This window comes from Chrysemys picta, chromosome 2 (assembly GCF_011386835.1).
Source record: "Chrysemys picta bellii isolate R12L10 chromosome 2, ASM1138683v2, whole genome shotgun sequence".
NCBI classification, from domain to species: Eukaryota; Metazoa; Chordata; order Testudines; family Emydidae; genus Chrysemys; species Chrysemys picta.
In genome coordinates this window covers 95745729-95759675 of record NC_088792.1, presented here as the reverse complement: position 1 = coordinate 95759675, position 13947 = coordinate 95745729, and the positions used below count along the sequence as shown (strand labels likewise).

At 37.7% G+C, this 13947-nt stretch overlaps 1 protein-coding gene across 8 annotated transcripts in view; it reads left to right on the top strand.

The window, feature by feature from the left end:
• VPS41 (VPS41 subunit of HOPS complex) overlaps positions 1-13947 on the top strand; it is a 152566-nt gene that overhangs the window by 77474 nt on the left and 61145 nt on the right. For all 8 annotated transcript variants that reach the window (XM_024106434.3, XM_042844793.2, XM_024106435.3 and 5 more), the window contains 2 exons: positions 8148-8245; positions 11535-11664. In XM_024106434.3, coding sequence (XP_023962202.1) covers positions 8148-8245; positions 11535-11664 — 228 coding nt within the window. The remainder of the gene's footprint in view (positions 1-8147; positions 8246-11534; positions 11665-13947) is intronic.

The following is a 13947-nucleotide window of genomic DNA, read 5'->3' as shown; positions in this document are numbered from 1 at the left end:
GTTTCCAGACAAAATTGGTTTCCAGCCTGGCCCTGTTTGAAATCAATAGTAAAATTCCTATTGATTTCCATTGAGCAGGATTTCACTCTCTATTGTCTAACTTCAGGACACTGAACCAAGTGATTCCACAGGAAATAAATTTGTACTATTCATTTTGATAGTGATTTCAGGCAAATGTCATAATTTCATATATTACTGTATTTAACGACTAGTACTGATTGGGCTAGGTCCATAAGAAAAATTCTGAAAATTAACCAGGATGATCCTCAGACTCCATCTGCACATACAAGAAGTCTGGATACGTTGAGAGGAAGGAATACCTGAAAATTAACTGACTTACAAGGATTACAAAATATGTTTATTGAGCACTGTTCTATTTTCCCTACAGAATCATCTGAATGGAGAACTATATAATTTATGAGAGAACCATAAATAGAGGGAGAAGTTTAACCTTATGTTCCACTCTCAGATCATCTGCATCTTTCAGTACCCAAAAGCTTTTTGGGTTTCCCCTTTAGAAAATAATAAAATGGGATAGTTTATATAATAAATGATCAAAAACAGCTTTTAGTTTTTCAGGAGTGGCTCTAATATATACACAGGTAGTTGCCCTTACTTGACTTTGTCTTCTGGAACTTCATTTATAAAAAAAAAAAAAAGTTAAGCTCTTATCAAATTGCCTAGACACATGTCTGAAGGCTAGAGATTTTTGTGGAGGGAACTTCTTGATCTTACCTCTTTCAGCACAGTGTCTTCAGTGTATATTTGAGGATCAGTGTTTTATCTCACTTACCTGTTAAGAATCTGCTTGAGATTTTCCTTTCTGGTTTCAGGTCACAGCACTGAGACAGCTCTGCTGAATGCTCTGAACAGCACTCTTAAAATATGGGCGTAAGGTTGGGGAGCATCATTTGTTCAAGTCTCAATAGAGATTACAATAGCTTTTGATACCTTTTAGAAGATCTTTCTAAAGAACCTTGTATCATACAGTGGCATCAGTTTCAGTTTTATTGTAGTTTAAACTTTACTTTGAGGTATTAGATAATGAGATCTGGTAATCTCAGTGGACAGCACAGCAACCAGTTTGGTTTTTGACAGAAAACATTAGTATGTCAAGTAAGATACTGTACTCTTACTGTATGTGCATTTAATGCACAGAACTTAAAGCAAATGAAATTCAGTGAGCAAGAAACTACCATCAGTGGTTGAATGACAAGTTTCGTCATAACATCCGGGCATCTTACTTTGTAAAAAATCAAACAAATAACCAAACACAATAACTGCTGTCATGTTGAGGCTTCCCCTGCCCCTCCCCCGCCCCCAAACTTCACATGATGAATGAATCCCAGAGGTGGACTACGAAGCATCACACTTGGATCTTTGCTCTTCAAGATACTTATAGGACTGATAGCAGTTCCTCCTTGAAGGTTAAGAGTGCTCAGATTTGCACCACTCGAGAGTCATGTTCCTAGTGCATCAGAAGTTCATGTGTTTGTAACAGTACAGACTATATTGGCATCAAGAGAGTGTAAACATTTTACAGTGGCTTACGGCTTGTTGTATAGGAAACTGAACAACTCCTGCTCCTTAAATTTTACGTTGGAAAGCAAAGATGCCAAGTATTATAGAGCAAGTTCTCTCTCGTCATCTCATTCTGTAATGGTTTGTTTCCTGATGGTAGTACAGTCAGGAAATAAAGGTGGCATCTATCTTGCTTCTAAACCAGGCTGTCCCATACCATGAGAGAAAAATGATACTAAACTGTTCTAACTGTACTTCTCCTTTTAAAATACTGATGCCTTGTTTATGCCTAAGAGAAATCAAATCAAACATCTGGACAGGTTTCAGATGTTAAGGCATATGTTAGAGCAGTAACTTGGTATCTTTCAGTCTAGTAGCAATGATGTAATAATTTTACCTTTTTGGTCTTTTCTTTTATATGCTACAATTCACTGCTTGCATGGTTCTTAGATAAACTCCACAAATGTTGCTGCTTGGGTAACAGTTTGTTAGATGAGCTGATTGTATCAGTTCAGCTCTGTCAGCTACCACAGTGAAGTGCCATATTGATTAGAAAGTATTGGTTTTGAATTACAAGCTTAACTTGGACTAAAGACCATTGTGATATTTTAAAAGAGTTTTTGATCTCTGTGCTTACTCCGTCTGATTTCAGAGTTCTTGCTGTTTGTTATACTGTACTAAGCCATTCCTGTTGTAGTTTGCTTCTGCATTACTTTTTTTATTAAAAAAAACCTTTAACACTCATTTAGATTTTTAGCATATACATAAAAACATAGATTGCTCTGCATGCTAAGTCTGCAATTCAGGAAAGAACTTAAGCACTAGTTTAATTCCTCTAAATATGCATAAAGTTGAGCGTGTGCTTATGCACTGACCTGAATAGGGATCCTTTCCTCAGCGAAGACCTAAAAAGCAATATATGATGCTTATTCTAAACGGTAGGAAATAATTAATATTTTCCACTTACATAATGCCTTTCACCAAAGATCACACAACATATCATAAACATTAAGTAATCCTCTCAGAACCCACATGAGGTAGGTGAGGATTGTTCTTGTTATACAGAGGAGTAAACTGAGGCTCAAAGCAACTTGTTCAGTGTCATTCAGTGGTATTTGAGCGTAAAATGTAAGATGAAATCGTGTCCCCCTTAAAGTCAGTGGCAAAGCTCCTAAAGACTTCATGGTGGCCAGAATTTCACCCCAGGTGACTTATTCCAAGTCCAAGTTCTAACCAATCTATAACACCTCCAGACACTTGTTCTTTCCAAGTAAGGTAGACTTCTAACTGGTGTAAAATTGCATGTATAGCGGATGTGCTCCCCGTCACACCTTTGTGTCCTGAGGAATGGTCACAGAACTACGGATCAATCCATACACGTTTCCTAGTGAAATTGCTACTGGTGAATTTTAGCCACTGGATAGTCAGATTTTGGATTTTAATTGAAGTGGACATTGTGACAACCAATTTGGGTTTTGGACGAAGATGCTGAATATTTCAATTTGGCTCATAAAGAGAGATACTCTAGTGTTGTAAGAACTTTAAAAAAAACAAATCTTATTAGCGACCACACTGAGCAGAAAATTGTCACCAGTGGTTAAATGCCAACTTCTTTGTATATTTATTTATGTAAACATTTCATCAGAGTCCCCAGAACATCTTAAGCCATAAAAATAAATAAATAAATAAACAAAACACCATACTACCCATAATAAACCCACATTGACTAATATTGCTATTACCCCTTTTTAGCCTCACATGATGACAAAAAAGGCTATATTAATAATTAACAAAATCCCTGATGAAATAAGTGAGGCTAATACTGTGATCTGAAGGCTGCCATATTCCTCTCCTGTTGGTTGCTGAAGTTGCCCATATTTTTCCATTCAATGGACTTTAGTGAAGGAAAGCTCACCTTTGAGACCATCAATATTTTTAGCTGTTAAAATTCTGTTAATCTGTCGGCAAAAGATGACAAGGATTCAATGTGATTTCCTTGAGGACTATAGGTAGAGCCCTACCAAATTCATGGGGATGGGATTTTTAAAAAGCCATAAATTGCATTATTTTAGCTATTTAAATCTGAAATTTCATATTCTTGTAATTGTAGGAGTTGGCGGGGGAGGGGGGGTCGCAAGGTTATTATAGGTGAGGTGCAGTACTGCTACCCGTACTTCAGAGCTGGGGAGCTGTAGAGCAGCAGTTGCTGGCCGGGAGCCCAGCTCTGAAGGCAGAAATGCCACCAGCAGCAGTGCAGAAGTAACGATGGCATAGTATGGTATTGCCACCCTTACTTCTACACTGTTGCCTGCAGAGCTGGGCCCTCAGTCAGCAGCCGCCAGTCTCCAGCCACCCAGCTCTGAAGCGCAAAAGTAAGGGTGGTGTGGTATGATATTGCCACCCTTCTGCACTACTGCTGGCAGGTTGCTGCCTTCAGAGCTGGGCGCCTGGCTAACAGCTGCTGCTCTCCAGCCACCCAGCTCTGAAGACAGCGCATAAGTAAGGATGGCAATACCACAACCTCCCTAAAATAACCTTATGACACACACACACACACACCCCGCAACTCCCTTTCGGGTCAGGGCCCCCAATAGGAGAAACTCTGGTTTTCACCTGTGAAATCTGTATAGTATGGGGTAAAAGAACACAAAAGACCAGATTTCACAGTCCGAGAGGCGTTTTTCATGGCCATGAATTTGGTAGGGCCCTAACTGTAGGCCTCTGTCTGGAGAAATATATGCTGTAAATGGTGGGAAATGTTCCCATTGATGACTTCATTGCTGTGAGATAATAAAAAGTGATGGGATGTTTTCAGCGGCACTACAATATGTTGCTACATTTCACAAAGTTAAATACTCGGCAGTATTGGGGAAGACGTAGATAAGGATTTGCTTAGTTCCACGAAAGTGATGTAAATGTTTCATGAATGCTATGTATTCTGGGTAGTACAGTTATACAGCAAATCTCAATGCTGCTGACATTACACTATGCACTACATCTTTTAATGTAGGGACCATCTTGCACTGCCAAGGGGATGGACTAGATGACCTAATTGTTCTCTTCCATTTCTAATTTGAGAGTCTGTAATAAGTAATGATGAGTGTTTTGTTTTAAGAGCAAGTTTTGCATTTGATTCCACTCTACATCAATATCCAGTAAAGTGACAGCTGTTAATCATGAAGGGTTTAACAGAACTCTAGCTTTATCTAGCATAATATTTTTTGCTTTCTGATCACACCCAACTGATTCAGTGTTGACCGGTACTAACCAGCCCTAGCCCTAGCTAATGAAATCATATTCTACATTAAAGTAGTGAAAATCCTTAGTCCTTTGGTTTGTGTCTTTCAGGCCAGGTTAGGAGTGGTTGACTAATGATTTTTTTTTATCTATAAAAAGCGATAGAGAGTCCTGTGGCACCTTATAGACTAACAGACGTATTGAACCATAAGCTTTTGTGGGTGAATACCCACTTCGTCAGACGCCCCACTAGTTCTGAACCTTCCCATGTTACAACAGAAACCACCTTTTGGGACCACCTTCTCTCCCCATCCTACCCATGTGGTGGTTGTGAGCCATGGAACCAGTTTGTAACCCTTCTGGAGGTTGTGAGCGCCAGGTGGAAAACCCATCTTGTGTATCCTGTGCAAAATCTTATAGTGATGCAAAGTCCGGGGTACACACAAGAGCTGACATTTGGTATCAGTTATATCCTATAAAGTGCTCCTCCTTTTAAAAACTCAAGTAAAATAATGTTTTATTAGAATGTCATTTGAATGCATTCTCAGTCAGTAGATAGTCACTTTATTGCTCACATAGGACATGATGTAATTTCAGGAGAAGAATTACAGTGAACTGTAGAAGCACACTGCTGCCTTTGAATACAAATATAGGATTCTCATGTGGACTATTTCACTGTACTTCCACGAAAAGGCAGAGTTCCCGTTGAGCCCTTGCTTTCTGATGCATGGCCTCTCATGTACTATTAAAAACTAGTTTCATTTCCTTCCTAATTTTGAATCACAATTGACATCTTTTAACCTAGAAATGTCTGGTACTTTCTTCTATTCAGGTTCCCTACTGGCTGGAAATGCTTCCATCCTTGAAATATTATCACTTTACAAAAATAATACAAAGAAATTAGCTAACCTTTAGGTGGGTAATGGAAGAAAGAGAGCTTACTGTAAATCATGGAATACTTAATGTCTGGGCAGGTTCTTAGAAATGGGTCTTTCCAATCACAAACACTAATGTTACAAAATCACATAAATATTTATTTTACTTAATGCTAATATTTAAAGATTTTAGGCACAATTAGCTTAGAGGTAAGGTTACTTTTGAGTAATTTTTTTTTTTTTTTTGACAGACTAACATAGAGCAGGACTGATCTGAATCAGTGTATCTTGCATCTTGGTTCCTGTACGCCTTAATCGTAAATGTGTTTTACTTGGATGTGGTCTCATAATGCATATGGATGCTAGTTTTGGTTTAAGAGTTTCACGATCCTGTTCAAATTAATAACAATTCTTGAATAGCTATTCATTGGGTGGTTCTCTCTCTCTCTCGTAACAAACTACCTGTACCATTAGGTTAATTTGGCTCACTACTTATCTTGTGTTCTGTATGGCTATAATGTTTGTAATCTGTTCAATAAAAGCCTTTTGATTAGCTGTATCATAGCCTTTTATCAGATAAACAAGCATTTGTACTAGATGTTCTTTGTTCAAGGCCGTAGCAAGAGAACTATAGCATTGTATTTCAACAAGGTCTCTTGAGGAGGATGAGCTATAGAGAAGCTGAACTTGAAACCAGAAAAATGAAACTCTTGAGAACAAAACTTACTGCAATATTCTTGCCCAACAGCTGTTTTGGTTTATCCCATCTTCACTACTGGGTGGACAAATAGGGTAAAATTTTCAAAAGTGCCTAATTGACTCAAGGACTGTAGTCCTGTTTGAAAGTCAATGGAATTTAGATTATTTAGAATGTTTTACCCATTTTCTTTCTCAAGATGTCACTAAGTGCCACGTTCTTACCGCAAATTGAATCCTCAGTCTTTTTTAAATGTCTCTCAGAGCAGTAGACGTCTTCTTTAGCCACCATTTGATAAGTTGTCAATAAATATTCCTCTGTCCTCCTCGTAACCAATGTATTTCGTTTTGTCCGTTTTATTTTGTCTTATTCAAGTTCTCATTCTCTGCTTTGAGTATTCCTTTCAGTCCTTAAATGCTAAATTGAATGTCAGGAGCAAGATATATTATGTAGATAATGTTTCTGACATCAGCTGTTCTAAAATCAGCACTCAAAACATGTGATATATTCCGAGCAGCATTGTCAATCTTGCAGGACAGAACAAAATAATTGCATAGAGGATTAAAAATGTCAGCATATTCTACCCAGGGATATTGTTGTTTGAATGTTTAACCTTATGTGATGCATTCATCCCACAATGATGTCACAGGGTCCGTGTTAATTTATATATATATATATATATGTATATATATTTGCTTATTCCTTTAGAGACAAATGTTACATTTAACTCTTATTTCATAGCGGTTTTTCTTACTTAATGGATGATTATTTCCCCTCTTTCCTCCCCATTTCTTTTATGATCCTTTCTTTTATTTTATCACTCGAGATTACAGTGCATTTCCTTCTTGTTCTAATTAAATTAGTGGTAACTAATGGTAACACATTCATTATCTATGCTCAGATTCTTCTAAAATGGAAATGAAAATCACTGTGCTTTGGATCTACATCTAGGGTTATACAAAATGCATCTTTCTAGTCCAAATGCAATCACTTGCAGATCTTCTTCTCTGTGTATATTTATGTCACCCATGTGGTGGTCAAGGATCAAAGAGAGAAAAAGCAGCAATATGCTCCCTAATGTTAAATGTTACAAATGTAAACCTCCTTTCAGGTGAGGTAAATGTTGTTGTGGTTCACTGTATACTGAAACAAAACTTTTTTAAAAAAATAAACATTCAACTGTCTTTTGAAACCCCATCCCCCAGCACAATTACAGTCAGCATTCAAATCCCCTGGGTTCAGAAGTGATCTTGGAAATTCGTGTTCAGTTTTACAAATCAGGCCAAACAAGTAAATATTAGCTACATTTTTTTAAAATCTTGATTCTGCTTATAAAAATCACATTGAAGCTTAAGCTGATGATAAAATAATAATCTTAGGATTCTCATATATCACACTGATAGCTTTAGGGGGCACCACTAAGTGAGTTTCCGCAATTTAATGACCATAGGAAAATGTTCTTACTACTTTGTGTAAACTGCACTAACTCTGCCTCTAGCTCTGCGTCCTATTGTGTTATGCGGTCAGCTACTGAAAATCCACATGACCCCTCTTATTTCAAATGTTTTATTGATAGCATATGATGGAGCCCAAGATGTTTCTTTTCCTAACCCTTAATTTAGTTTCATTTGCAAGTTGCAATCTTCTGTCACCCAGTGAGTCTAACAAGGGGTACTGTAGGCTTGTTGTATACCTTGGGCCTAATTTATTTGAGATGCTGAGCATGCACAGCTGGCCACCTCTGAAAATCAGATCCATGTTTTGCTTGGAGAGTGGATCATGCTCTTCTATAAATCTGTGTCTTTCCTGTGTTGCAGTTTTCCAGTTCGATACTGAATTCTACATCAGTGGACTTGCACCTCTCTGCGACCAGCTTGTTGTACTTTCATACGTAAAGGAGGTTTCTGAGAAAACGGTAATTACTTTGGTGTTAGAGTTGCACAACAGTGCAAAACCTCAGGTTTAAATTAGACACAATGATTATCTGTGAAATGATTCTTCATTAGCTTAGTCTGTAGTGAACAATGGATACGATTTACTTGACCTATAAAATAAGATTTACAGAGGTTATGTTGAAGACTAGTGTATTTACCTTTTAGAGGCCCTGCTGTCTGGTCTCCTTTGTTCCTTGGGGGGAACAAAGAAAGCCTCTCTCTCAATCTTTTCTGGTGTTTGTGTATGAGAAGGAATGAAGGATACATCCAGTTGAAAGGAGGGGCAACTTGCTGACACTGTGCATTTTCAGGAATGAGAGAGTGAAGTTGATCAGCTCTAACAATAGAAGTCAGTGTGGTCGGGGCAGTGGAAATAACTGGGAGAGCAATTGATTGTTTCCTTCGCCTCTGAGACATCTGTTTTGTGCACTGTATATTTTTGTAAATATATAGCACTTGGAATTAACATCACTACCAGGAGGGCAACAACCATGCCTGCCTCATATATTTGTTTCAGAATACACAGTAAAAAGTGGGGAAAGGAAAGCCCCTGAAGCCCCAATATAAGAGTGGCAGATGTTCTTGATCATCTCTTTGATAGTGTGCCTGTGTTAGACAGTCATCTCTATAGTAACCTTAAGCAACTTGTTGCTAGGCAATGAAATGCTGTAGGCTCAAACTAATGCTCAAATCTATTGAAATCAATAGGGTTAGCTTCTAGCTCTATTGCAGGATGGCAGATTATTTATTTATTTATTTATTTATTTATTTATTTTAAGGCCAAAAAAAAAAAAAAAGAAAAGCCACAGCAGCTTCTCCCGAGAGAGCTAGTACAGTAATTCCTCTGGTGTGACAGAGATTCTTTTGAAAGAAAGCAAGGTAACAAATGAAAAGGGAAATGGGAGGGTGAAATGCTAGTAAACAAGGAAATTGGAAGTCGTTGTTAATGAAAAAGTAGTATTGGAAAAGAGCTGGGATAAAGCAAGAAGTAGATGGGAAAGGTGAAAGACATTCTGACTGCTTCAGGGAACAAGGAGGGAAAGAGAATTTCCGGTCAACCAATAGTAGATCATAGCAGAGAGAGATTTTTAATGTATTTGCATTTGTTTTGTGTTGTTGTTTTTTTGAAACACGAATGCAGAGCCTCTGAAAGATGCCAAGCTGATCAAACTGAACCCCTCTAATTGTCCAAAGCAAACATACAGAGGGTGAGCAGATGCTGTGAAGGGTTCCTCTTCCTGTCCTGCCTATATACCTCTGCTGTGACCTGGAGAGGGCCATGTCTTTAAGGGGGGATAGAGTAGTTTAGTCTCAGGTACCTAATAGTTAGATCTCTCTGCTGTGATTGCCAGCAAGGTGACAGTTACCATCCGTGATGATCTCTGTGTTGTAGAATTCTGTTTATTGTGAACTAATGAGCCCACCAACTCATTTCATGACTGGCAAATAACTTTCAGTCATTACAAACAGGGACTAGATTTGAACCAGTGACTTAAGCTGACCACTTCTTAGCCCTGGTCTACACTACAAACTTACGTTGGTATAAACATGTTGCTCAGGGGGGTAGAAGATCCACACCCTGAGCAACGCAGTTATGCTGATCAAACTGCCGGTGTAGACAGTGCTGCCTCAGAAGGAGGGCTTCTCCCATCAACATTGCTGCCACCTTTCGTGGATGTGGAGTACCTACGTTGATGGGAGAGCGTAGGTAGCATCTTCACTAAGTACTCCATTATTTATTGTTTGATTCATAACCGTTTTTTTTGGGGGGGGGGGGGGGGTTGGTTTTTTTGTTTTTTTTTTTTTAATGTGGCAGTGCTGGGGCCTTGGCATAATTACAAATGCAAGGCTGTAAAGCCAGCAGTTTCCCCTGACCCCAAAATCAGAGAATAACCAACCACAGGTGAAAGTCCAATCCCAACTTTATGCCACTTCACCTAAAAATGTCCACAACAGACTCCCTATGTTCCCATTACTCAAGCTCATCAGTGTATCAAGAAGTCTAGATTACTTTCAGATTAATATGCTCCTACTTTGACTGGATGCTTAAAGGATAAATTTAGACTGAAATCCACCCTGATTCAAAAAAAACCCCTGGGCTGGCACTAGTATATAGGTAAGCCCAGAATCAGGTTGCTGCAACCTGCTCCTTTGTGGAGCTGTGCTCTGCAGGGATTGGACACAGCCGAAGACCTAGCCCGCTAATTTATTTTTTTTAACTGAAAACTCAGATTCTCGAAATCCATTGGTTGATAAATATACTAGGTGACAATCATTGTGATGCTGTTAGAAATATGAGTAGTGCTGTTAAATCACTAATTTATACATTAGTAACTTTTGCTATCATCTAGAAGTAAGCTACTTTTCAAATCTCAAAAATTAGAAATTTTATTTGCTAGACAGAACCAAACATAAGGTTGGATGCACCCGCCCAAAAAAGTGGTAGAGCCCATTTAAAAATCTGTTTAATCAGTCTGAGATAACTGATTTAATTTTGAATTCTTAGAAAATTAATTCCATACTACAATTGCTGTGTGTTTGGTTAAGATACAGTGTATTATTCATACATACAAACAATTTTTAATCTTTGATGCAAGTGCAAATCTCAGTGTGTCCTTAACTGTGGAATCACTAATGTGCAATTATGTAGCTAACAGAATGCAAAATTCGAATTGTGTAGTCATTTGTGACGTGTATTTTGCTCTGTGTTGGTTACATAACTTAAGGGAAAACCAAAGAAAGAATAGGAACATTACCATGTGATTTATGTTCCAAAACTAATCAACAGCTCACAAATTATGAACTGCAAAATTTACAATTGAACACACAATTTGATGTTCATATCTGGTGAATATTTGAGCTAAAATCACTTTTCACAAAGCTTGTTTGCAAAAAGTGTACATGAAAGGATAGTGAGACATGGCTAAGTTGAAATTTGCTTTCAAATTTGAATGCATATTTGTGGAAAGTTTTTTCCACTCCCCTCTTCTCCATTCACAGTGTAGAAAATTTACTCCGCTCTCAAATGGTGACATAATTGTATAAATCCACTAAACACAGTGAAGGAAGATTTCAGCTGTTTTTCTTGTGGTGATAACCACATCATAGCTACAGAGAACTGGGAAGTTAAGTCTGATACTGACAATTTGGGCATGTCTGGAAAACTCAGTGGGAGAAGTTTGTATTTAAATCTTGTTCTCAGGTGACCATCAGTTGATATAAAGAAGACAAATTGCATAACACACATTTTTGTGGTTGAATTTTTCCCAGGAAATGGAATGTTGTGCAAGACCTAGACTGGATATTATTCAACCCCTACCTGAGTCTTGTGAGGAGATCTCCTCTGATGCTCTGACTGTTAGAGGATTCCAAGAAAACGAATGTAGAGATTATCATTTAGGTGAGAAGTTTCAATTACTCTTGTTATATTTTTGTTTTGTTTTTTATTTTTGGTAACAATAGCTTTTCCTAATTAGTCTTGTAGAAGTCAGACCATTAAATTGCTATCCTATCCTCTAGTGCCTCTGTCAATATCTGTCTATGGCAATTGTTCTGTGTACTGCACAAACATGACTTAATGCAATGCTAAGGTTCTAAATTAAAATTACAAAATGTCAAGATATTAAAAAATTAAAGTTCCAACATAACATTCCCTGGGCTGTGTTGCATTTGCTTGGATATCCTGTAGGTATTATATGCTGAGAATATTGAATTGTGTAGATTACATATATTAAGTTATACATTTAACCACAAAATAATGCCATCTGTACCAATGCTGCCAGTGAGGTTTGTCTGCAACATCTGGATTAACCTCTATTAACTAATTTTGTCAAATAATTGTTTTCTGTGTTTGTACAGAACCTAGTACAATGGACTCCTGGTCCATGACTGGGGCTTCTATTCTATGCTGGATATGGGATGCCATCAATGAAGAATGAAAGGGAGGGTAGCATAATTAATGCTGGTCAACAGGCTTAATAGTAAAATAGGACTTGTCATACAACTTGATATAGTTTATTGATGAGATTACACGTTTGGCTGATTAACAGTAACTGCACTAACAGTTTACTTAAATTTTTGTAAGGCATTTGACTTAGTACCACAAGGCATTCTCTGGCTATCCAAGGTACTTCTATGGCCCCCATTACCATAGAATCTGTGTTCCTCACGATCTTTAATGTATTGAACCTCCACGGTGGATTGGTTTAAATCAAAGCAATTTAAATCACCTATTTTAATCACGATTTAGATCAGCAAGCAGGAAACCTTGATTTAAATCATTGATCTTAATTGTGTTTTACATTGGTACCTTTAAGTTATTTTCCTAAAGAAAGGTTGATTCCGTTTAATTGGTAACTATTAAAACATGTTGATTTGCAACTAAATATAGTCTTTACCCTAAATTTGGTATTTCCTCCTGCTAACCAGGAGAATACACTATATCTATGCAGATTTATATAGCTTAATTTACCTTTATTCAGATTATAATTTTTTTATTATGTTAGAAAATGGTGAATGATGTGTCAAGCTCTGTGTGGAAGGAAATTCAAATTCAATTAAAATACACTAAAGCAGCTTTTTATTAAATAAAACTATCTTAAGTGCTGGATACATAAGAAAAACAAAGCTTATCAAAAAGCGTATTAAACATGTTTTGCATTTAAAGCTAACTGACTTACTTAAACACTGGAAGTATTGTCTGTAGTAAATGAATTGAGCTGATAGTTTCTGGTCACCATATTCTTCCGGATTTTAGAAATAGTAGATCTTACCCTCTTGCACTTATATTTTTCCCATAGAGATTGGAAGAGGAAAACAAGCTTTTCTGTATTTTCAACTCCCAATTGGTTCCTTAGCTTTGAATGATCTAGTCATTAAACTGAACTAGTTGAATAAAGAAAATGTTGTCTGTGCACCTGTAGAAGGTGCTACTGTTGTCAAAAGCTTGTTTAGCACTTCTTCTTCCAGGTGTTTAGCCAGTGATTTCTACAAGTTCAGTGGTGTGGCTTTTTTAAAAACTTGGTGGCAAGCATGTACAGCTTAATATTTTTTTTATTTAATTTAAACAATGTAAATTATTTTAGTAGATTAAAAGAAGTTTAGGACTTAATGTAGATTCTTCTTCGAGTGATTGCACATGTCCATTCTATTTCACGTGTATGTGTGCCCAGTACACCAGAGCCAGAAAAGATATTTTTCCTGTAACAGATCCATCAGGGCAGTGCATTTGCCTTTACCGCCTGGTACAATTGATCAGCGTAATAAAGGACCCCCTCATTTCCGTCAGTGATTGGTAGTTTGAGCACGTGGACTTGTTTACTGAAGTCTTTCCCCACAGTCATTGGTCCAACTCTTTCTTGTCCTGTCCAGACCAGTTGTAAGCCTAGTATATTATTCTCAGTACTGGCATCATCTGACAGACATTTTCAGTCTCTGGCCCAGAGTGGCACAGCACTGCTGTGGCTGTCAGAGTACTCTGGTTATGACTTGGAGTCCAAGGTTACCTCGTATGCACCACCTTTCCATGACAGGAAGCCTCATCAGTCACCGCCACCATCAGGAAGAGTTTATCTGACTGGAAGATGTTCCAGAGACCAAGACCCATGGAACAGTTATGGCTGGGGTCCTATGCCACCCAACTGACTTTTTTGGAATCCGTGTGGTATATCTCCCATTTCAAAAT